Here is a 22,568-nt window from a genome sequence, read left to right as displayed (position 1 = left end):
TTGTTTACCAAAATGATGTACATCAAGAGAATAAGTATAAAATAGTAAATAAAGTAAACATAAAAAATATATTACATCAATTCACACAAATGTACAAGTAGCTCATAATATACATAAAAAAGAGCAGCTGAACAGCAAGTATGATGGATAGGGTGGAGCAAGTGCATTAATGCATTTAAAAACAAACAAAAGAATGTTAAAAACAATTCTGTTGCAAAAAGGGCGAAGAGCAGCCAGAATAAGAGTGATGTGTTCTCACCAGAGTGATTGTGTCCTATGGTACTAAAAACATCTTTAAGGATGGAGTTTGTAATGTTGACTGGTGACAATGAGATGAAATCATTTCTGACAAATATCCATTTTTCCTTTGCAATTTTTACAAAGAACACCTGATGCTTGTCCTTCTTCCCCCTGTGCTCAGCTCTCCTCCAGGCCCATCAAGTGACATCACTCAGCCTGGGTTGACATGTCGGTTTGAAACAAGACAGAAATTGATGTCAACTCTGCAGTATCACCTACAATTTTTGTATTATTCTTATAAAAAATATGCTTTGTATTTGGACATAATTTAGAAGGTTTTTCTAAGAGAGACATAAATAAACCTGTGATAAAGGCAAAAAAGGCTCTGTGTGATCACTGTGAAGCAGGAAAGGGTGCAGCAAGATAAGGTTCTTCAGAAATGTGCTTCAGAAGTTCGCTTGCCTTTGTGATTCTCTAGTACACAAGATAAGTGCATTACAAGCAGAGGCATGAGACAGTTCTGTTTCACAGCACTAAAAATGCTGTCTACATTTGAATATAACATATGTTAGCATTACTGTCATTCTATAAAACAGCATATAATCAGTTTTGTGTGGTATGAAATTATAGGACATCCAAAATGTTGAAGTAGTTGTATTTCTCCTAACTTTTCTAACCTAAAAATCAATCACACTAGTAATAAAATGTTTTTAATAAGATCTGATGCATACCTGACCAGTACACTTTCTCAGTGATAAATACTCAGCAACCTGACTATGTGCACAAATACACCACATCACATATTAAGCCCCACTCCACAAGTACACGTGGAGCATTATTTTTTGAAAAACTATTTCCTGCAACAGGAAGCCAAAACCACAGTGTAGGAGTGTAGGAACAGAGCACATATAGGCATCAGATAACGTTATAAAGACTACATCCACTCAGTTGATGCTGTATGTGTTGAAACTCTTTTTAGATTCATCCTGACTTGTTTCTGATAAAGGCTGTTAAAACTTATTTGCATGTTGGTAACAACCTAAGTAGTAAATACATGCAAATAAATCAAAATTAATACATTAACTATGTTATGTGCAATAAAGTGAGATGGCACAGTGCTAAGTTATTGATCAAAAATGTATTAAAATGTCTTTGATAAGTGGTGGAAACTCACCTCTTTTAGACTTTAAATGACGTTCAGTTATTCTTATCTCCTGTATACGAATCACATGTATTGCTAGGCTTCAATTTTGACTCAGTCTTTAACACAAACTCTTTAAGTTGAGGGCCTCACAATCCAGTCCAGTTTTAATTCAGCCAAATCTGTGTATAGAGCATGAGCAGTCTGACTCAGGTCATGCAACAGCATCTCAATCAGATTTAATGCTGGACTTTAAGTAGACCACTTCAAAACCTTCTTTTTGAGCAAATCAGGTGGACTTGCTAGTGTGGTTCAGATCATGTTTTGCCGCATAACTCAAGCGCACAAGAGCTTCAGGTCACAAACATTCTCCACCAGGGTTTTCTGCTAAAAAGCGGAATTTGTGGTTCAGTCAATTAAAGCACGTCAGTCAGGCAAGAAGTACCAAAATACCACCTCTATGTTACTGTTTCTTTTTAAAATTGTTTTAGAGTCATGTAACATTGATTCTGCACATTGGTTCTATTCTTCCTGTCAAACCATCCTGGACCCGGTTGCTCCATTAAAAACCAGGCAGCCAAAGATTAAACCTGAGCCTTGTGTAGCAGGAAGAAGCCTGCCCCAATATTCAAAACACCTGGCACCTAATCACCTCATGATGGGCGGAGAGTATAAAAGGAGACTCTCTCACCTGGTTGCTTTATGCTGGCATTTGGTCACGTCGTTGGGAAGGTTGCTTGTGCAGCGTGCGGGTCTAAAACTCTAACATCAGTAAGTAATGTTTCTCCTTCTGCATAAGAGCTACAATTTCAGTGTTTGACTTGAATTGTTTAATTCTAGAAACCACTAGAAGTCTCCTGTTTGGTACTGGGGTGTGGCTGCAATTCACCTTCCCCAGTGCAGTTTTACAGCTCCATAACACAAAAATGACAGTTATTTATATATAGAACATATTGGCAAGCTGATCCTCCTGGTTTGGGACAGAAAGGATTCTCTGGTTGGGGTGGAGTCATCCAGCTCTGGTAGGTGACAATGGTTTCCTCTGCCTTCCACTATCCAGCGACGACAGGCACTTAAATTCTGTCCTGTCAGGCGACGGGGCCTGGATAATACCCGTGTTAAACAGACGGCGGAGTCCGGCGACAACGGGCGCTTAAATTCCGTAACAAAAGTGTTTTTTTTTTTTTTTTTTTTCAAAATCCGTTTGTTCAATGTCGCATGTTTTTATTTTTTCTTAAATTATGTAAAACACCTTGAAATGCTTTGCTCCTGAAATGTGCTGTATAAATAAAATTTGATCTTCTGTAAATCGCCCGTTAACCTTTGCTTTAATTTCAGCTCTGACACTGCTGCAGCTCATTGGAGACCCTGCTGTTTTTTCACTGCTTGGTTTCATTTTTTTCCTTAGTTTACCTTGTTTCATCGGCTGACTTTTTCATTTTTGTAACTGCTTTAATTTGTTTGGTTTTGGGGGTTTTTTGGTTTAAATTTGTTTGGAGCATTCTATTTTGTGTGGCCTCCAGCTCTGCTGGTAGCAGCCTTGGGTTCTTTTACATTATCCTATTAAAGTATTGATATTTTTAATTGGTTATGTTGGAGGTAACCTCATTTTAGTCTTTGGCCAAGTTTAAATTGTAGTATTTATATTTTTGTGGCAGGTGTTGGGATTCCTTCACGATTGAATGCCTGTTCACAAGTGTTTGGAGTGATTTATTTTGGATTTATTCATTTTTTAGGAACCAGTTCCCATTTGGACCACCCTCCCCCTGCTAGTAGGCCTCAGTACTGTGCACTTCCCTTCCTATTGTGGTTTTTTTTTGTTTAAACATGAAATGATAAAATGTAATTAACTTTTGGAAAAGTCTTGTTCTCTTTGGTCACGAACCTCGAGTGCCTACTGGCAATCCATTTCCTGCTCTCGGAGGTACAGAGATCAAGAAGGAAGCTCAGAGGGGACAGGACTTTCTCTGATATGGAATGACTTGCCTTTGCAGGTTGGAGAGGCCCCTTCACTGTTCACTTTTAAAGCTCCTCTTAACCTAAAGTGCTTTACAAATTTGGTGTGGTATGAGTCGTTTTTATGAAGTGTGGGGCAGGAAACAAATAACACGGAAGAGCAGAGCGGAAGGGGAAGTAAAACCAAGTCATGAAGCTTCTATAATTCACGATGTCGACACGGGTGTTTTTGCTCCTCTGTCTTTTTCGTCAAATACTGGCTCAAGAATATCCTGGTAAGGGCTTTTAAATCATTACTTTACCTAATAAATGATATATGGTTGAATTAATAATGACATTTATAATGAAGTTTGAATGTGTTTGAACTTTAACGCTACTTGATTTCCTGAGACTTCTGGCAGGTCAAATCAAAATTTGTTAAACAAAATTGTTCTCCTTTCCATTTGTTTATGAAACATTACATATAGACTAGTATTTATTTTTGTTTTATAATTTTAATCAAAAACTAAAGTAAATGTTTTTAAAAGTGAAATTTTAAAAACACTTGATTTAAAAAATAAAGTGAGGTGATTCTTTTTTCTACAGAGTTTTTGAATTTTGATTTAACTTTGGGCTTTTCAGATTATCGATTCAAAAGAAAAATCCCCTTTGACGTCAGTTCTTGGTGAAGCCTATGTGTTTGTGTTCACGTCCGTACTGCAGTCAAAATGCCACCTATGAGTCAAAGCTGAACTCTCACTTCAATTTTTACATAAGCAATGATTGACATTTAATTATATTAATAAAAATTTCAAACAACTCAAGAGTCATGCTGTGGCACCACCGAGAGAAATGACTGATCACGTATATAAGAACACATGTTTTAATTGGCTAAAACGTTTATTAAATACAAATGTATTTATGTAATTGCAGTTTATCTATTCACACCTTGTCATTTAAGTTATGGTTACGCCACTAAAATATCCAATAAATTATAATTCAAAAAATAAAATCTAAACTAGGCTATAAAGTATATGGTGCCTGTCGCGATAAACGATATATCAATTAATCGCACGATAAATTAAACCTATCGACCTCATTTTAATCGTCTCTTCCTGCCTTTTTTTTCTGTTGACACTGAATGAAAGGCTCAGCTCCGGTGCTCTCTACTGACCCTCCCGTCCTCATTTCCTTGGTGTAATGTCCAGCGCACACTACACGAGTTGTCGGCCGATTGTTGGCCCATTTTCAAAACCTGAGACCATCATTAGCCGACAGAAATCCTAGGCATAATGGTTCGATCGGGTTCGTCGTACCTTGTGGTGTCCAGCCACCTGGGCACAAAATAATGGCTACAAGTCCAGTTAACTAATTTTAAAGCCAGGCATTAATCAATGCTTTACTAGAATCTACCTGTGATGCATGTGGCTAGATTCAGCCACATGCATAAAGTCCTGACTGAATGAAAATCATTATAACCTATTTATGTCACGTTAACGAAGAACAGCTGAAAAGTTACCGGGTTTATCAACTGCGGTTGCAATTTGGCTCCAACTCCTCCCCTTGTCATTTCTATATTCTTTGCACGAAATGTTGAATAAATATTAATGTCGTTTCCACATATCTCCGATGTCCGCTGGAATACGGGTTGCGCCGTGTCAGCTGTTTGGGATACCCCTCCGTAATTTCCCCTCAAAGCAGGGAGGAGAATCCGCGCTTTCTGATTGGCTACCAGTCACATTCAGCGTTAAACTCCCAGTCGGGGGGAAAACCCCTGATTTAGATCGGAGCAGTCACGACGATCTACCGTAGCACACCATACACTGCAGGATGATCGGTTACGAAATCACCAGCGAGAATCTTAGATCGTTGGCCGATCTAAGATTGTCATAAGTGGGGGAAATCGTGTAGTATCAACTACTGCATTAGGTAGTCGGATGTGCCCATCTTCTCTATTTAAACCTAGTGATTACTGAAGGGCAATATAGTATACAGACTTTATAATCTGCACTCTTTTGGTTGAATCCAGTATTTATTTCCACTTTGGCTTTATGTTGTTTAGTTTTTATTTAAGTAAGTTTTTTGTTAATGGAGACAGAATCAATTTTGGGTTTTAAAAACTGTCCAACAGGTAATCGACCCTGCAAAACGGGGAATTATTATTGCAGTTTGGTGTAATTGTCGTAACCTTGGATCACCTGCTTGAAGACAAGACGTCAAAACCTGATTTTTGCTTTCTGATAAAATAACCTTGTCATTCTTTTCTCCAAAATGACACCTATATTTTCTTCTACAAGCCCATTTTTCTGTCCAATGTATTGCAGCATCATTTAGCCTATTTTGTCATGAACAGAAACCTGAATTCAATGAATTGTCAGCCTGGCGCGTTTTAAAACCATTTTTAGTTAATGCTCTGCTGATGCATGCAGCATTCACACTTTTGAGATGTTCCAATTCTCGTTGTTGCTTCTGTACACTTTTTGACCCTTTATTAGTTCTGCATATTTTGTGTTATTTCAACCCATAAACTTTTACAGGATTCAACTATTTCTGTTGTACATATCATTCTATTCTAATTATTGTACTTTTAAAAATATTTAGCTTTTCAATATTTTTTGCCTCCATTAAAATGAATGGAAAATCTCAGTGCATTGAAAGTTGCATATTTTTGAAACTGAATTAGTTCCACATACTTTGACTAAGAAACACGATTCAAAGTTGAAAATTTAGCATACCCTCTCTGATTGCTATTACATGTTTCAACTTCTTCCATTTGTCTTTCTCTCTTTTCATAAAATCCCTCTTGAAGAGTTTGGTCAAATTATGATTAATTCTTATGTGATATTATACACCAAAACTTAGGTTTTCTCTTTATCTGTCTGTACATTTGTTTTCTCAGCTCTTTTTACCTCCCTTTTCCACTCTCTATAAATCTTCCTATTTAATCATTTCAGCTCACAGTTGAACTTTAATGTTTTTGCTAATTTACTTTCTGCAACTTTTGACTTCAAATGCTTCAGCAAAAAACATCCACCTTACAGCATTCACACTACAGTTTCAAGTGCAATTTTTTTCTAGTTTTTTTTATATTCCTTTTGAGTTATCTCTCTTTGAAAAGATAAATGTGGTAGAGTATACAAGTGTCTTTATTAAAGTTGGTTGCAAAACCAGCAAGTGGGACTTCTCGAGATCCTCTTCAAAAAGTAAATGATTTTAGTAAAGCTATATGCTCCAAAGATTAGAAAAGATAAAAACAATACAGAGAAGCTTGTGCACCAAACTATGCATACATTTAAGAAGAAAGCTACTTCAACTGGCTCAAGTGCAACTTGCATCAATAATTTTCCTGTATGGTCTAAAGTTTAAGATGAATTTGTTTTAAATCGTAAAGCAAACCTGAAGGTATTAAAATGTCTACAAGTCATTTTATGAAATTCTTTAAGTAGAACATGGCAAAAAAGGTGTATTCAGTTTTCTCATTTAGTTTCCGCCACAATAAATGTATTTTCTCTGTAAAGCCAATAAGATATTATTTGCAGCTGTTCATAATAAAATAATGATTTCATGGAATTCAAATATTACAGGAATATACATAGTGATGTGTATTTACTTCTGGTATACATTTGTAACTGTACATATTTTTCCCGATTTGATCGTAAAACGTTTCAATCTTATTCACAATAGATGTGACATGTCTGGTGATTAACCTGGAATCTATTCGCTGTATGTGGAACCTGCAGGGGACTCCACAAGTCAACTACACCTTTTACAGCAGGTTTGTATCCAGTGGTAATTGTTTATTTGACGTGTTGAATAAAACAAAATCATTGTTTTTGACTTGGTTAAACAAGAATTAGCTGAATGCAGGAGCTCTTAATTTATACTAGTTTGTGTTTAGGCTTTTTTTGTTTTGTTTTTACTCTGACAACCCAAAATAAAATTCTCTACAACTAATTACCTTTGTAAGTCACCTAATTAGTAAACAGAATCTGCCCTGCTTTAATTTAAGCTTACCATCCCAGTGATCAAACATGGTAATGGCAGTATCATACTGTGCAGAATGCTACTCTTTATAACTGGTCAGAGATGAATGACCTAAATGATGATGCAATCCTATGAAGAAACCATAAAAAAAATGGCACGATACCAGATATCGTGCCATTTAATTTGAAACTGTTGAAACATAACACTAATACTTCAGAATTGGCTATTTATCACACATTGAGGGATTATGAAAAACAAAAACGAAGCATAGGTAAAACATAAAACTAGCAACTACTTATGGTATTATGCATCTTCCAGCCACTCAGTGTAATTTTAAAGTCTGTGATTTTACTATTTACGAACAGTTAATTTTATTTTGGTCATAATTTGGTTAAGTTGGAGAACATTTCTCCACAGGTCCAGACTTCAGGGAGAAACTATCTGTGCTGAATACCTGTCTGAGAATGGAAGAAATATTGGATGTACGCTTCCCTACATCAGACTGCAGAGATTCGAGTCGTTTTACACTGAACTGAGGGGCGGCAACAAGACCTATAAAAAGGAACATGATCTTAAAACCAAAGGTAATTTCATCTAAAGCATGGATTAAAAAAAAGACTCCAGTTTTGATTAAATACTGGAGTACAGATATATGAAATTGATCTCATTTCACATCCATGTTATCCCCAGTGAAATTAAACCCACCAACCAACCTGACAGTAAAGAATGGATCCGACCTGAACTTGTGGTTTTACTGGAACCATACTGTGAACCCTTCTTGTGTGGAGAGTCAAGTACGAATTAGGAAAAACGACAACAACTGGGAGGTACATGGGTTTTTTTCCTTTCCTTTTTGTCACCCATATTTTAATGTTCCAGAATCTTGTCTCATTAACTGTTTGTATCATAGACTTTAAAAGTTTCTAGAGGGGGGAAGCAGTACTGCCATAGCTTTCCCTCCAGCACTGCCAGATATGAGCTGCAGGTGAAGAGCAGAGTCGATAATTACTGTGGGGAGTCTGAGTTCTGGAGCGACTGGAGTGAGCCTGTGGTCTGGGGATTCAATAACACCACAGGTAAGGCTGCAGGATACATGGTATATACTGAGTTCATGTGGGAAGAAATTGTGTTAACAGGATGTGAATTTTTTCCGTTTTCCCAGTCTCAAATGCTAAAAATGAGGCAATGCCAGTGTGGACAGCATTGCTGTATGTGGTGAGCGCCATCACCCTCCTTCTTCTGGTTGTGATCCTACTGCACAATGAACGGTGAGTCATATCACGATTCATGATTTCTTTTTTTTTTTTTTTTGCTGCTCACTTTTTTCTTTATATTAGATGCTCTTTGTTTTAGATTTCGTTTTTTTTTTTTTTTTCCTGGACATGACTCTTTATTTTATGTCACAACCACATCAAAATTCCCATTTCCTATTTTCTACACTACATAAGTCTTTTCCAGGTTGAGTGCAAGTGTGGATTCACGATGCATCCATCTATATACAACTGCATACAACTGAAGCACAATGTTTACAGACACTATTGCTAAACATTTTTCCATGACTTTCTAACTTTAAATAAGTGTAAACTAGTTAATGTCATTGAAAACGTTTCCTGTTTTGGGTCAGTGAAGTTGAGCAGAATTATTCTTAAATGTTAAAATAATTATTTCATAATTTGCTAATTTTGTATGACTTTCCAAAATTAGCTTGACATAGACCACACACCATTGAATTGCATTTCCAGAGAAGCTGTTTTATTTTGTTTTTTTTTTAATTCATGAAATATGATCTTTTTGAAGTTAAAGTTTCACTTGCTTTATGCTTTTTTTTACTTTACCTTCCTCTTTTGCTTTTTCAACCCGACACCTGTGACCTGACCGCAGAACCTTATTGGAAATCTAGAAATAAATTATAGCAGGTGATTTTTGTTAAAGTGCAGGATGTTAGTACTCTAGAATGAGGTTAAGTGAATGCTACTACTTCACTATAAAAATGCTTGTCAAATAGAGAAAAACATTCAGATTCTTATTTATTTCAAGTTCTATGTGCCATATTCTGTCTGAGACAACAAAACTCAGGTCCTTTTTTTAAGAAACCAACCTCTGTCAATAAGAATATGATGTATGTTGATTTGGTTATTAAAAAAAAACATTTTGACTGTCTGCAACTTTCACACAGGATCAAAATCATCCTGATTCCTCCACTTCCCAAACCAGCTCTGAACTCTCCTGATGTCGAGGTTAGTAGCATCTGGAGCCTTATTTCTGCCATCCTACTGTTTTCTATCTTTCTATGTTTAAATCATGTGTTGCATTGGTCTAAACCTGAGGGGAAAATGCATTTTTGCAACATCACAGAATGCAAGTCCTGTCATCTCTCTGAATTATGCTGGTATGCTGCAGATCTGTTTTGAATAACTTCTGTGTATTGGGATTAAGGAGGCAAAATGCCCAGTGTTCAACTGCGCCAGGACTGTGATGTCACTATCCTAATTTTTCTTCCTTTTTTTCATATTTGAGGACCAACCAATCATCTGGAGAGGAAAACTTAGTGGTCAAAAAATATCAGTTAAATTAGAAAATAGCTCAGGTTGTCCTTAGTTGGAGCTGCTTAAAATACTTGGAGTGCTGATGTCACTAAGTCATTGAGCATGTGATTAATGATTGTTGTAACATTTGTGTTGATTCTACAGCAGTGCACATCTTCAATGGAGTCTCAGAATATATTTAAATTTTAATTGGACAGGGTTACGTAAAGTTTTAGCTCTCTTAAATGATCATAGTTTGACTGGATAATACAAGTGTTTGTGGCATATTTACCTGAGTAAAGATCATTATACAGGCTTCACTCTCAATTTTTTACAGCCTATACATCTTAAATTTGAATGATGAGAATAAGGAATCTCTTATCCAGACAGAATAACTGTTTTCAACCAATCGGGACTCACAAAAGTCTGTCTTGAGTACAACATTTAAAAATATGATTTTGCTCTTTCACTTAAACATCAGATGCTACATTCAATCAACTCTGAATCAGACTCACTTTGCAACACAGCTATTCAGTTCTGGAGGTCCAAACTCAGACTTGACGATGTGAAACTAACAGTCGACTTCAGAAAGTTAGAGGTAGATTTGTTGTTTATATCTGACAATCTAAATACATGAGGCTCTGTTGGTTATGCTCAGTTTACATCTGCAGCAGGTGCTGTTTCCAAACGTTTGTAGTCCGCTTGTTGTTGAAAGCAGAGTGCCCTCTAGCGGTCAGATTTGGCATGCCAAATTGATAGAAGTTACCAACGAGGCTCAGTTTTACAAGTTATAAGTTCTGCATCTTTAAGCTTAAGAGAATTATTTTTAAAATTTATTAAGATAAACATGCATAACCACACTACTCCTAATATCTCCTAAGGGCAACTAATTTGGTTTTGATTTTGAGCGATTCTACTTTTTCTTTGACTTCATTGCTTTGTACTACTTTAATGTCTTTGTAACAGTCTGACAAATCTGATATTCAGCCGGTTCAGAGGAAAGTTTACCCAGACAGTGCTTTGTCAAGAATAAAGTTGATTTATTTATGTAGAAAACTTTTCCTCTTAAAAGTTGAAGCAGTCATGTCTTCAGCATTCAGCTATTTCAGATGCATCTCATTTTGGACAAAACATTTCAGTTTGAAAAGTGGCACTTGATGCATTTTCCAGGTTTAAAGGTTTAAAGCTTATGTTTTGGAAACTGGGATATTGTGTTTAATAAATACAAACTGTACTGTTGAACCAGTGGTGAAGTTGAATGTTTGATGCATTTGCTTTGCAAAAACAAATGGGAATATAAGAAAACTGATTTTTTTTTCTCTTCCTTTAGGATTGGTTTCATTTCTCTAAAGGCCTTGTTAAAGAGAGGTTTAACACCAACTTCAATGAGCGTGCCTGCACCGTGCGCGAGTACCAGCCGGTCTCTCGTTCCGACAGCAATGGCTCTGACAGCTCTCGTCTCACCACCGCCACGGATCAAACCGACTGCTCTATCCCCATCGCAGAGAACGAACCGGAGGACACGTCTGCTCCTTTTTACACCACCGTAATTGCTTCGGAAGACGAGCAGCAGGTTTCTGTGTAAATGTCACCTCAGGCAAATTTACATGTCTCAAAGTAAAAAAAAAAATCCTTTTTACTTTGCGAAAGATCTCCAGGATTACTGAAGGAATATGTGTAGGATGTCTTTTAGGAAAATGGATGGAGATAAGAACATTGAAAACGATTAGAAATCAATAAATGAAATAGGGATCAAAATTCTAAACTCCTTCCTCAATATTTCAGGGATTTGTTGCTCACCTTCAGTTCTATTAACTTTGGTTTTTATAATTGAGTTTTTCAATACTTTTTATATATCATAAAGTTAGCTAGACCACACTGTTAAGAGTACTATTGCTTAATTTTCTGTCTTGCATACATATTTTTTCCATGCAGGGTATATTAAGTATCTGAATTTTCATCATTTTTTGTTTTGAAATACTTAACAGTATTAACGTTGATCTGTATGCAAGACTTCAGTAGCTTTGTATAATCTTTTTACATACAAGTGCTTTTATATATTTTTATCAAGTTACCTTTATTGATCTGTGGATTTTAAAACCATGTAATTTTTTAGGAGTCCATAGCTGACCTGTAGATTTTAAAGGTTTTATAACGACAGATAAAAATGCCTGTAATTGATTATTCACCAGTATTGTTCTACATAAAAGTTTGTAGCTGTTAGAAATTGACATGCTTACAGATCTCATACATTCATGCCAGGTGCTATCATTGTTATGCAATTGACAGTGTATTGCTATCATTTCAAATTTTATTCCAGTGGTTTCTGTTTGAATGTCATGTAATCTTTTGACTTGTATGTTTAATATCAAGAGTAAAGTTTGGTTTTTTATTATGATTATTCATTGTTCTTCATTCCCCTTTATTGCAAGGAAACGATAACGACAATAACACCATGTATGGTCCATATTAATGATTGAAGCAGAAAGCGACAATGGAGCTGTGTAAATCAAGACATATTCAGGTCCAAGTACAGATCTAAATCTATTTGAGAATCTTTAGCAATGCTAAAACAAAAACAGGTTTTGCAACAGTAGTCTTTTGGAAAGATTTTGACATTTGCTTTTACCCATCGTTACCTGCTTCTTGTCTAAATCCTTGGTAATGACAGTTTTCTACAGTCTATTGATCAGGACTAATTGGCACTAAATTGTAACAGGTTAGTTTTCTAACCATATAGATTTTAAATGTTTTCTTGGCTTTCTATGCTTTTTTGCACCTCTTTTTCTTCATGTGACTAATGCTTATTCCCTGTTATTTTCTTTGATTTCTTCGCATGTATATTAGGTAATCATTTTGGAAAAGTTTTACTAAGAAATTTGTCAAATTCTTATTTCACAAGTTGAACAATTGTCCATGTCAATCCAATGTTCCAGTGTACAGATAACCAAACACGCCAGCCTGTATTAGTCACAGCATTATTCTAAACTTTGTGTAATTCATCACGTAAAACATACAAAATAAAAAGTACATAGAAATGTCTACAGTGGCTCAGTTATATTGTCTTTCATTTGAAACAGTGTCAGGTCAGTGCTGGTAAAGTGATGATTTTTCACAAGTCAGCATTTACTGACCCTTTACTTTTGGAGACATCCTGTCCATCCTTCCTCTTTCTGAAATTGCTAAATCTTCATCTTTAATTAAATGAAAATGTTTAAGTAAATTAATCCTTTGGGATCAGACATTCTGGAGCAACAATGTATCTTAAAATATAAAAGAGGGTTTCACTGATGTTATAAGAAACTTAAATCTTAATATTCACTCAGACAATACAATAGAAATGTATAACCTTAAGCAGGAGATAGTCTAACCATTTAACCTAAGCCAATAATCATAAATGAACAGGATTTCCATTTTAATAGTAATACAAGACACCGAGTTCTTTTAAACAGTGTAAATTGTATTTGTTATTCATATGTCAGTGTTTAACAGCAGTCAGACATCAGGTCAAAATCAGCCTGTTTAAAAAAAAACTCATGGGTTTTTTCTCCCAATTAAAAAGGAAAAAGTAATTTTAGAGTGATTTTTTTCTTTTTTTTACCAGCATAGGCAGCCATTTAAATGCACAATATTTTTAACAACGCAAAGTAGAAAAGAAAAATATTCCGTGTCTAACCCTACCTTTGGTTTGAACAGTTTCTAGTTTTTGTTGATCTGATACTTTGTCTATTCCCAACAACAAAAATTAGAACTTTCTTCTAAAGTAAATGTTTAATAAGTGGGTGTGCCCAAGTCTGTGAGTAGAAAGTTGCTGGATGTTTGTGGACCAACTTTTTATATCAAGATGGTAACTGAACAACATGGCTATTAAAAGAAAAAACACTTTGTGTTGCACTAAACATTTTCCATTTGAGAAGATATACATCAGTCAGTTGATATTTATAGTAAAACTCAACATTAGCACATTCCTCTTGGTGGTTGTTCTGGCAAATAAATCCACCTCTTAAAATAAACATACAAATTAAAAACATATTAGGACAAATGATTGTCCAATATGTTTTTTGTTTGCTTTGAATCCAACACTAGTTTGTTTTTTGTTTGGTTTTTTTGACAGATATTGAGTGTCTGGTGATTAGCCTGGAATATGTTCAATGTGTCTGGAACCTGCAGAGGGCTCTAGGAGTTAAATACTTCTTTTACAGCAGGTTTGTATGTAGTGATGATAGTATACTTTATTCAACTTAAAGATAAAAACAAAAAAGATATGCTGTCAGTTTTTATTTAGCCCCCAGTAATCAGATATCCTGAAATGAAATCCTGTGCAACCAGATGCCGTCAGAAGTTGCATAATCAGTTAAAAGAGTACATTGTGTAGTTTAAACACACTATTCCCACCCCACTGGTGGCAGCATCATGTTTTTCTTCAGCAAAGAGAGAAATTTTATTCACTTTTTCTTGTTCAGGTAAAAAAACAAAAAACAGTATTTTAACAAATTAAAAAGAACCCATATAATACAATCCATAAAGTGTGTTAAATAAATATTTAATAGGGGAAGAAGAAATTCCTTTAAAGTATTTTCAAGAAAGAAATGTTACTTCAGTGGTAACATGTCTGGCATGGTCACTTTTTTGCAAGTGAACAACCAATGTGGGGAATTTAGAGGTAAACCTCAGCTTCAAAGAAATAATTACTTTCATACATTAGAAGTTTGCTGAAATAAAACAATAAAACAAAACTGAGACAGAAATACTTCTCTAAACTTCACTTGATTGGCATTATTTTTGGTGAGTGGGAAAATAACATATTTGTGATATATATATATATATATATATATATATATATATATATATATATATATATATATATATATATATGATATATATATATATATATATATATATATATATATATATATATATATATATATATATATATATATATATATATATATATATATATGATATGATATATATATATATATATATATATATATATATATATATATATATATATTTTTTTTTTTTTTTTTTTTTTTTTTAATTAAGTGGTCTAATATTTTATTCGTAAAACAACTCTCAGGAGCCAACAGTCATACAATAAATTGATTTATAAAGTCAGTGACTTCATTTTTTAAGAGTAAAATTACATTTACCTTGGTTATAATTTGCTTGAGTTAGAGAACATTTCTTCACAGGTCCGGAACTGGGGGAGAAACTATCTGTGCTGAATACAAATAGCTTCCCTTCATCACTCAGCTGATGAAAATAAAATAAAACAAGTGAAGCTAACATTTAATTTACTTATAGTATATTTTAAATGTTGCTTACATCAGACCTTAACCCTAAAAGAAGTTCATCTCCATCAACTAGCTATCTTTTATGTGTGCATCTTAAAATTGTGATTGGGGCCAAATAAAACCAGTCAGAGAGCTGCAAATGGCTGGTTTCTGTTGCACAAGATAATGAAAATAAACATTAAAGTCTCCAGCTTTCCTAACGATTTGCAGTTGTAAGTGCAGCTAAAGGTGGTTCTACAAAATGTTCACTCACAAGAGCTGAATACTCAATCCAATTTAAACTGGCAGACTTTACGTCCATAGTTATAATTTAAAAAAATACATAAACCATAATAAAAGAGTTATGATATAAAACCGTAAGATATAAATAAATTCCTCAATTAGTTAAAAAGTCATCATTTCACATACACCCAAATCATCATCAGATTGAATGAGAAATTACTCACTATCGGGTTGTGGCATAAATATTTGTGAGACGCTGCATTACTTCAATGTGTCCTGTCCAGTCACCTCGGTGTCCGCTAGGGGGAGCAGGGTTTCAGCTCAGTACGGAACTGAATCAACGCATTTTCCAGATTCAAGAAGGGCAGGGCGGCTGGCCCCCGCAAGAGGAGAGCTGCTTCTCAGACTGCTGTTTGTGCTGTCAGATGAGATTTAAGATTGAACTTTGTGGTTAGTTGGTTTTTACCCTACGCACAGACAAAATAGTTTGCATCATAAAAGCACAGGAGGGAAAATGACAGATCCTGTTGTAGCAGACACTCGCCGGTTGAATTCCAAACCCCAGGACCTGACGGATGCTTACGGCCCCCCGAGCAATTTTCTGGAAATAGACGTTTATGATCCACAGATCGTTGGAGTGGGACGGAACCGTTACACAACTTATGAAGTTCGGATGAGGGTGAGTGTCGTAGCACTGGTCTAAACACTTAAGAGTTAAATAGCTTCCTGTGCTAAGCTAACAGGTTATCACAGAATTGTTGCTTAGCCTGTTAGCATGGAAGAAGACGGAGGTGTCAAGCTGAGGATGGCCGCCTGGGGTTTCTCGAGGCGGCGCGCTGTTAAAACTCAGACGCCGGGGATTATCCGCGGCCTGGTCTAGCTGATAGTTTTCGTCCGAGAGCTATAGATGTTGTTAGCAGAAGTGATTTGCCTGAACCTCAACGTCGCCCTACTTGAGTACGGCTGATGTTAGCGTGATCTTATACTACAGCAACGACTTTCAGTTATTTAATTACATTCAGTAAAATATAGCTGCTTAATCCGGAATCCATGAAGTATAAAGTAAACACCGGAAAGCTAATGGCTAACCAGAATGGATAGTGTCAGTGTCAGTAAATGTGCCAATTAAGCATTTCCTGCCTTTTCCAAGCAGAAATAGATATAACCCCATAATGTTTGCAAACAAACGATGATGTATTTAGGATGATCCTGTAATTGTACAAAGTATCGAGAAGTGTTAGCCTGTTGCTGTTTTAAAAAACTGCAGCTTTACCATACTTCCTTTGGCAGTTAGGATTGTAAAAGTGTGAAAAAAAAGAGAAAACTACAAACTCAGCGTAATTTTGAGGAAGCTGAGGTTGACCATTGTACCGACACAGGATTTGTGTAAGTTGATGTCCTGCAACTTGTGATGCAACACTTAAGTTTGTTGCCAATGTACAGTTGGGTGTTGGCATCATATTCAAGAGTTGTTGAATAACTAATGAGAAATCATGAAAACGATTATGTATGTAACTTTAAAAATATATATTTTAAAAACTGAAATTTCTAGTTTATTTATGCAGTCACATTTACTCTGAACCGTTTATAAATTCATTGCTCAAAATCATAAATGATACAGTTTAAAAAACAAAAATAGTCTGCTGGTTTAGTGGTAAGAACAAATCCCAGGTATTTGACATTAAAGTGTTTCGTTAATCAGCCAAAAAGTTTTTTATTGTCAATTCTACAGTAGCGAACATCTCTATGGTGAACATGTCACAATTAAAACAGCAACAGAGAATATTGTGTTTTGAAACATGAAGATATTGAGCTAACACTCTTTATCAAAAAATAAGAAAAAAAATGAAACTAATAGATCATACTTCACTAGGTGTGTCACTGAAAGAACAGAGGAAAGAAATTGATTGTAATTGTATTTCGGAAGTGTTTAAATTATCATTTGAAATATAAAAACAACAACCAGAAGGAGCAAATTAAAAACTGTTTTAGGATAGTCAGAGATCTCTTTATAAATTTCAATCAGTGATTTTTTATTTTATTTTTATTTTTTTTTTAATCTGTGAACTTTTTTGCTAAGATTAACTATAATAGAAACATTAACACTGGCCACATTGGCTTTTTGATGACAATCCATTAACTGTTACTACAGTAAATAAAAAGAATACAAGAAACACTGCTAAAATTATATCAGAAATTATGTTAATGACAGTGCTGTCACAATTTCTTCTGTTCTCTACCCAGACAAACCTTCCTATTTTCAAATTGAAGGACTCGTGTGTGAGGAGAAGATACAGTGACTTTGAGTGGTTAAAGAATGAGCTGGAAAGAGACAGTAAGGTGAGTATGCAATTATTTAGTCATTATTTAGTAATTTTCTGAAGCACATTTCACAATTTTTTATTTTATTTTTTTTCATTTTAGTTTTGAAGATTTGATTATTTTCTGACCAGATTTTTGGTGTACAAATAGAAGCTGTCTGATACAGGATATTTTCTTCCTAACAGGCATAAAGTTTATGCCTGCCTTGAAGACATTTTTACCCAATTTGATAACCAAAGACTTAAAAGTACTTCTTTTTATAATCTAATCATAGTTTATTGTAGGGCCGGGGTATCAAACTCCTTTTTATTTTGCTATGCCAAGATCATGAATGTCCTCAAAGGGCTGGTTGTGGGATGTTTTCGGTCCACTTTTTCTATCTTCCTCTGTGCTTTCAACTCTGTGTGAGCTCAGCAGAAATCTGCTATAATCTGTGTCAGACATGGACCTTTTCTGCTGTGAGAAACATTTAGTTTTGCTCTTTTTCCTCCTTACTTTTATTTACTATACAATAATTATTATATCCATTTGGCATAATGGATATAATGCCTTCTGATTTTTGTTAGCAATGAGTCCGGTGGTGGAAAATTATCTATTAGGACATTTTAAATCTGATATATTATGAGATAAAATGTTCCACCACAATCCCCTCTAATAATTTTATATTATTCAAATCACATTTTATTTAATCTCCACTGTTTAGGTTTTTGCAGCTGCCTTTGGTCTTTTTCTTGTCAGAAACTTTTCCATTTCTAGCTTAAGGAGTAAAGCAACTAGATAAATTTGACTGAAAGATGAGCATGGCAAATAACATTTTCCTGAATTTTTCCTTTTAACACAATTTATGTTTGTTGGTTTTTTTTTGTTTTGTTTAATATTCAGATTGTAGTACCACCTTTGCCGGGCAAAGCCCTGAAGAGACAGTTGCCATTCCGTGGAGATGAGGGCCTTTTTGAGGAGGCCTTCATCGAGGAGCGGCGAGTCGGGCTGGAGCAGTTCATCAACAGGTCAGCAAGCTCAGCATCCTCCAAGTTACGAAAATATTATTCTGTTGAAGTGCATTACTACTAAAAAATGGACCTTGTAATTTATGAGGTGACAAAAAAGAAAAATATTATCTAAAGAGTTTGCTTTCTGGTACTTTATCGCAAAGCTGTGGGGTTACGTCTCGTAGGAAATTCTTCAAAGATGTTGATTTTAACAGATTGACAATGATTATTTCACTAACTCTACACGTTCGAACCCAGTCTATGTATTAGCATGTCCTTTTTACTAATCAAAAACTGCATTCAGCTAGTTTTTAATGTAAACGACCAAAAGCAGGCAGTTTAATTTCTTCTTTTGTGTGTTTTGCAGAATTGCGGGTCATCCCTTGGCCCAGAACGAGCGCTGTCTTCACATGTTTCTTCAGGAGGAAACCATTGACCGTAACTACATTCCTGGAAAAGTACGACACTAGGTTTAATGTGGGAAGATGTTGGGGAGGTGAAAACTGTGGGGGGTGTAGAACGGACTGCCTCTTGCCTTTATCTTCACAAGCAACTTCTCTTTCTCTCTCCCCACTTTCTTCTTCTTCCTCTCACTCTGTATTTGATTGTAAACACTTTATGTTGGAGTTGAGAGTACGTTCTTCTGCTCCTCTTAAGGACGTGTCGACTATGTTTCAGACAACTCGGTGACTCTGTTCGCCCTTGTTCGTTTGTTTTAAAACTGTACAATGAGGAAGATGCTCCTAGTAGTTCTGATTGCATTGTGAATATGTAGCTATTAATGGCATTAATTGCAGAAATTAGATTACTGTTACAGTTAGTCCAGGACGTCTCTAATAAATGTCACATATTCAAGATGGTAATATTATGTGAATAAACTAGAATAATGACTGTTTGCTTGAGCTAATGCTTATTGTAGAGATGCATACAGACTGTAACTGATATTTCTGATCTTGTTTTGTTCTCTTGTTTTTATTTTTTTTTATTTTTAGGTATGAATGAAGTAAGTTTTACTTTATTTTCATCTCTATGAGCTTTCTGATGGTTGAAGGTGTTTGCATGGGGACTCTATAGACCAAAGGCGATAGTTCACAGATACTTAAGTAAAAAATATGAATACTACATATAAATGAAAAATCAGGCTGCTGTGACTCAGTCTTTTAATTACGCCTCACTGATTCTCTGGTCTTACCTAAAAATAAGGTTCTGCAATTCAGTTTTGTTTAAATTCAAATTTGATCAATTATGTCTTGGTTTGCAGAGGTTACTGGGTCAAGCAGTGCAAAAGCACACCTACTATTTTAAAGTCATGTGAACTATTGTTTGTAACAAAAGGAGGGCTGTACACCTGTAACAGTAGCTCTTTTTAATCATTCCTCAAACTAATTATGATGCATTTTTATAATCAATTGCACTAATCACTGCCTGCATGGCGCACTTGCACGCTTTCTTTGTAATTATTCATCTGGCTGAGAAATTTGCTTTGCATCATGTGTTCACCATTAAGTTGCCCAGTGTGTTAATCCAAACTTTAAAACACTTTCAGACCTGGATGTATAGTATAAAAAAAGTATTTATATATCTGTGTCTGAAAGATTTGGTTACCAGTTGTGCCAAAATTATGATCTGATTATTTTATCTTCAAGTTCCAACCTGCATCCAAATCCAATCTGTTTATATCTCTTGAACTTTTCACATTTTAGCTTGTAGCAATGTCTTCTAGTGAGACTTGTGATAAACTAACACAGTGCAACTCAGAATTGTAAAGTGGAAGGTAGAGAAAACTTGGTTCTCAAATTGATTTTGCAAATTAAAATCTGAAAAGTGTGGTGTGTTTATATTTAACCTCACACTTTGTAGAATCTCTTGTTCAGTGAAATGACAGCCCCAAGTCTTTGCAGATCGAGAAACTGAAATCCTTGCCTACTCTTTGCAAAATAATCCAAACTAAGTTGGATGGAGAGAATCCATGAATATTGATCTTCAAGACTTGCCACAGGGGCTCAACTGGAATTAGGCCTGAACTTTGACTACACCATCCCAACACACAAGTATGCTGTGCCCTAAATCATTCTAGCGTATCGGGGATGAATCCAAAATGCACAAAACTTTTTTTAAGATTGTAAAAGTTTTTAACTGTGACAATTTTCTTCTACTTCACACTTGTTCACAACTTTGATATATCAATATCCCAATCACATATATTGAAGTTTGTGGTTGTTGTGTGACAAAATGTGAAAATGTTAAAGGAGAATAAACACAGCAATTCATTAGTAGTTTGTGTCCAATGAATGAAATTCATGCAATCTCCATGCATTTGATGGAAAAAAAAAAATCATTAATTCCTGCTTGTTGGTTAAATCCGTCTTTCCTGCTGAAATGGCACATTTGCATTGCATGATGCCCTAATGGTGAAGTCCTTTGCAAAGCATATACTAATTTCATCAAAGGTGTTGTGGTATGGATATCATAAGAATATGGTACAAGCTGTTTTGTATTGTAAAGCTCCTGTGAAATCTTCTCTTACAATGTCTGTTGAATGTGACATTTCAACGCAAGAAGAAAAGAGCAACATGAAATTTGTTAAAACTTATAAAAATTGCTGAGTTTGTCTTGAGTAGTGCTTGTGTTTCCAAGTAAATCCAATGAGTCAGCATGTCCAGTGATATTTGAGGACTCTTGAATAATACGTGTTGTGTAGCTACTGCAGAGAACCGTTATTTTTTATTCATGCTGTAAAACTAAAGGAACCTGTCACCGCTAACCAGGAGTGTTCAGCACTGATAAAATGAGCAACAATGCAGGATTAGAAATGACGGCTAGCAGTCGACAAGATGTTGTGATCTGTTGTGTGCTTACGTCAGTGCACCAGTCTGTTTTTAATGTTTGCATTTTCTGCATCCTGTTTCTCTCTCTCTCTTTCTCTCTCTCTTTTATTGGAAAGATAACAGAGACACCTGCGCCTGCTCTATGTACATTTATTTCTACATCACGTTAATACAAAGCTGATGGGAATGTGAGAAGTCTCCAGATATGCGAGAGGAACACAACTCCTGGACAAAAACCTAAAATCAATGTATGAATAAGTTCATGTGTCTTCATTTGGTCATTCCACATACCATATGTACATTACTTTGAATAAATTGGTTAAGAAGACAAAGTGCTATATATAAACTTTAATCTTTTTGTTTAATTTTTTAACAATGATTATGTTTTCTGATCGCTTTCCAGTTGATTTGATACAAAACTGTCATTTGCTTTCATTGGTGTTCCAGCGTTCTTTTCACGTTAGCCTCCCAAAGTTACGCAACATGTAGCATTCCTGAAAAAGACAGCAACGTGTCATTCCGGCCAGCATATTTTCCCTTGAATCACACTTTTTTTCTTTATTTGAATGCTATTAAAACAGGTTCAAGTGTTAACCCTGATTGTTAGTTACTGAATCAGCATGCCTACATATTGGCTGTATGTGGTCAGATCAGCTAGTATTAAAGTTAAGTTAGGTAAACACCCATAATCTAAGCACTGTGACAAGCGGTTCATTACATGAACAATATTTTTTTGCAGATCTGTTTTCGGGGGGATATAATATAAGGCTTCATTTAGTCTTACTTCCTGCTGTTTGATTCTTCATCAATATTATTGTGAAGTGTATTATTATTATTACTACATGCTGTCTTCGCAGTTCCACTTTGGGTGGTGAGGAGCAACCTTGTTAATTCTGTCCACCAATAAATTTCCTGCTGCCTGCTGTGTCCTGTCGCTTTCTTTTTTGTTTGAGGAAGGGAAATTTTAACTAGCCTTCCGTTTTGTCATCAGTGCATGAACCAGAGAGTTCAGACTGGGAGGCTGACGTCCAGGGGAGCTAATTGGCTTAAAATGGGGAATAAGAACCTTGTGGTAATGTTTTAGT

The 22,568-nt window shown here is 35.3% G+C and overlaps 2 protein-coding genes across 2 annotated transcripts; both read left to right on the top strand.

The window, feature by feature from the left end:
- The first annotated feature begins 3,328 nt into the window (after positions 1 to 3,328).
- LOC106931257 (cytokine receptor common subunit gamma-like) lies at positions 3,329 to 12,867 on the top strand. The gene is made up of 8 exons (XM_015009264.2): positions 3,329 to 3,612; positions 7,001 to 7,091; positions 7,718 to 7,884; positions 7,991 to 8,127; positions 8,211 to 8,376; positions 8,463 to 8,568; positions 9,477 to 9,537; positions 11,156 to 12,867. Exons 1-8 carry the CDS (start codon positions 3,549 to 3,551, stop codon positions 11,408 to 11,410), a joined length of 1,047 nt encoding a protein of 348 aa, XP_014864750.2. The 5' UTR covers positions 3,329 to 3,548; the 3' UTR covers positions 11,411 to 12,867.
- Positions 12,868 to 15,678: 2,811 nt separating this feature from the next.
- Positions 15,679 to 22,408, top strand: snx12 (sorting nexin 12). Its single transcript, XM_014985890.2, has 4 exons — positions 15,679 to 16,023; positions 17,589 to 17,684; positions 18,549 to 18,673; positions 19,023 to 22,408. Exons 1-4 carry the CDS (start codon positions 15,859 to 15,861, stop codon positions 19,123 to 19,125), a joined length of 489 nt encoding a protein of 162 aa, XP_014841376.1. The 5' UTR covers positions 15,679 to 15,858; the 3' UTR covers positions 19,126 to 22,408.
- Positions 22,409 to 22,568: the final 160 nt, after the last annotated feature.

Source organism: Poecilia mexicana, unplaced genomic scaffold (genome assembly GCF_051168715.1).
Source record: "Poecilia mexicana isolate PSO_F unplaced genomic scaffold, ASM5116871v1 scaffold_14, whole genome shotgun sequence".
NCBI lineage: Eukaryota > Metazoa > Chordata > Actinopteri > Cyprinodontiformes > Poeciliidae > Poecilia > Poecilia mexicana.
Note: the sequence above shows the minus strand (reverse complement) of the source record. Positions and strands in the feature narration are given on the sequence as shown.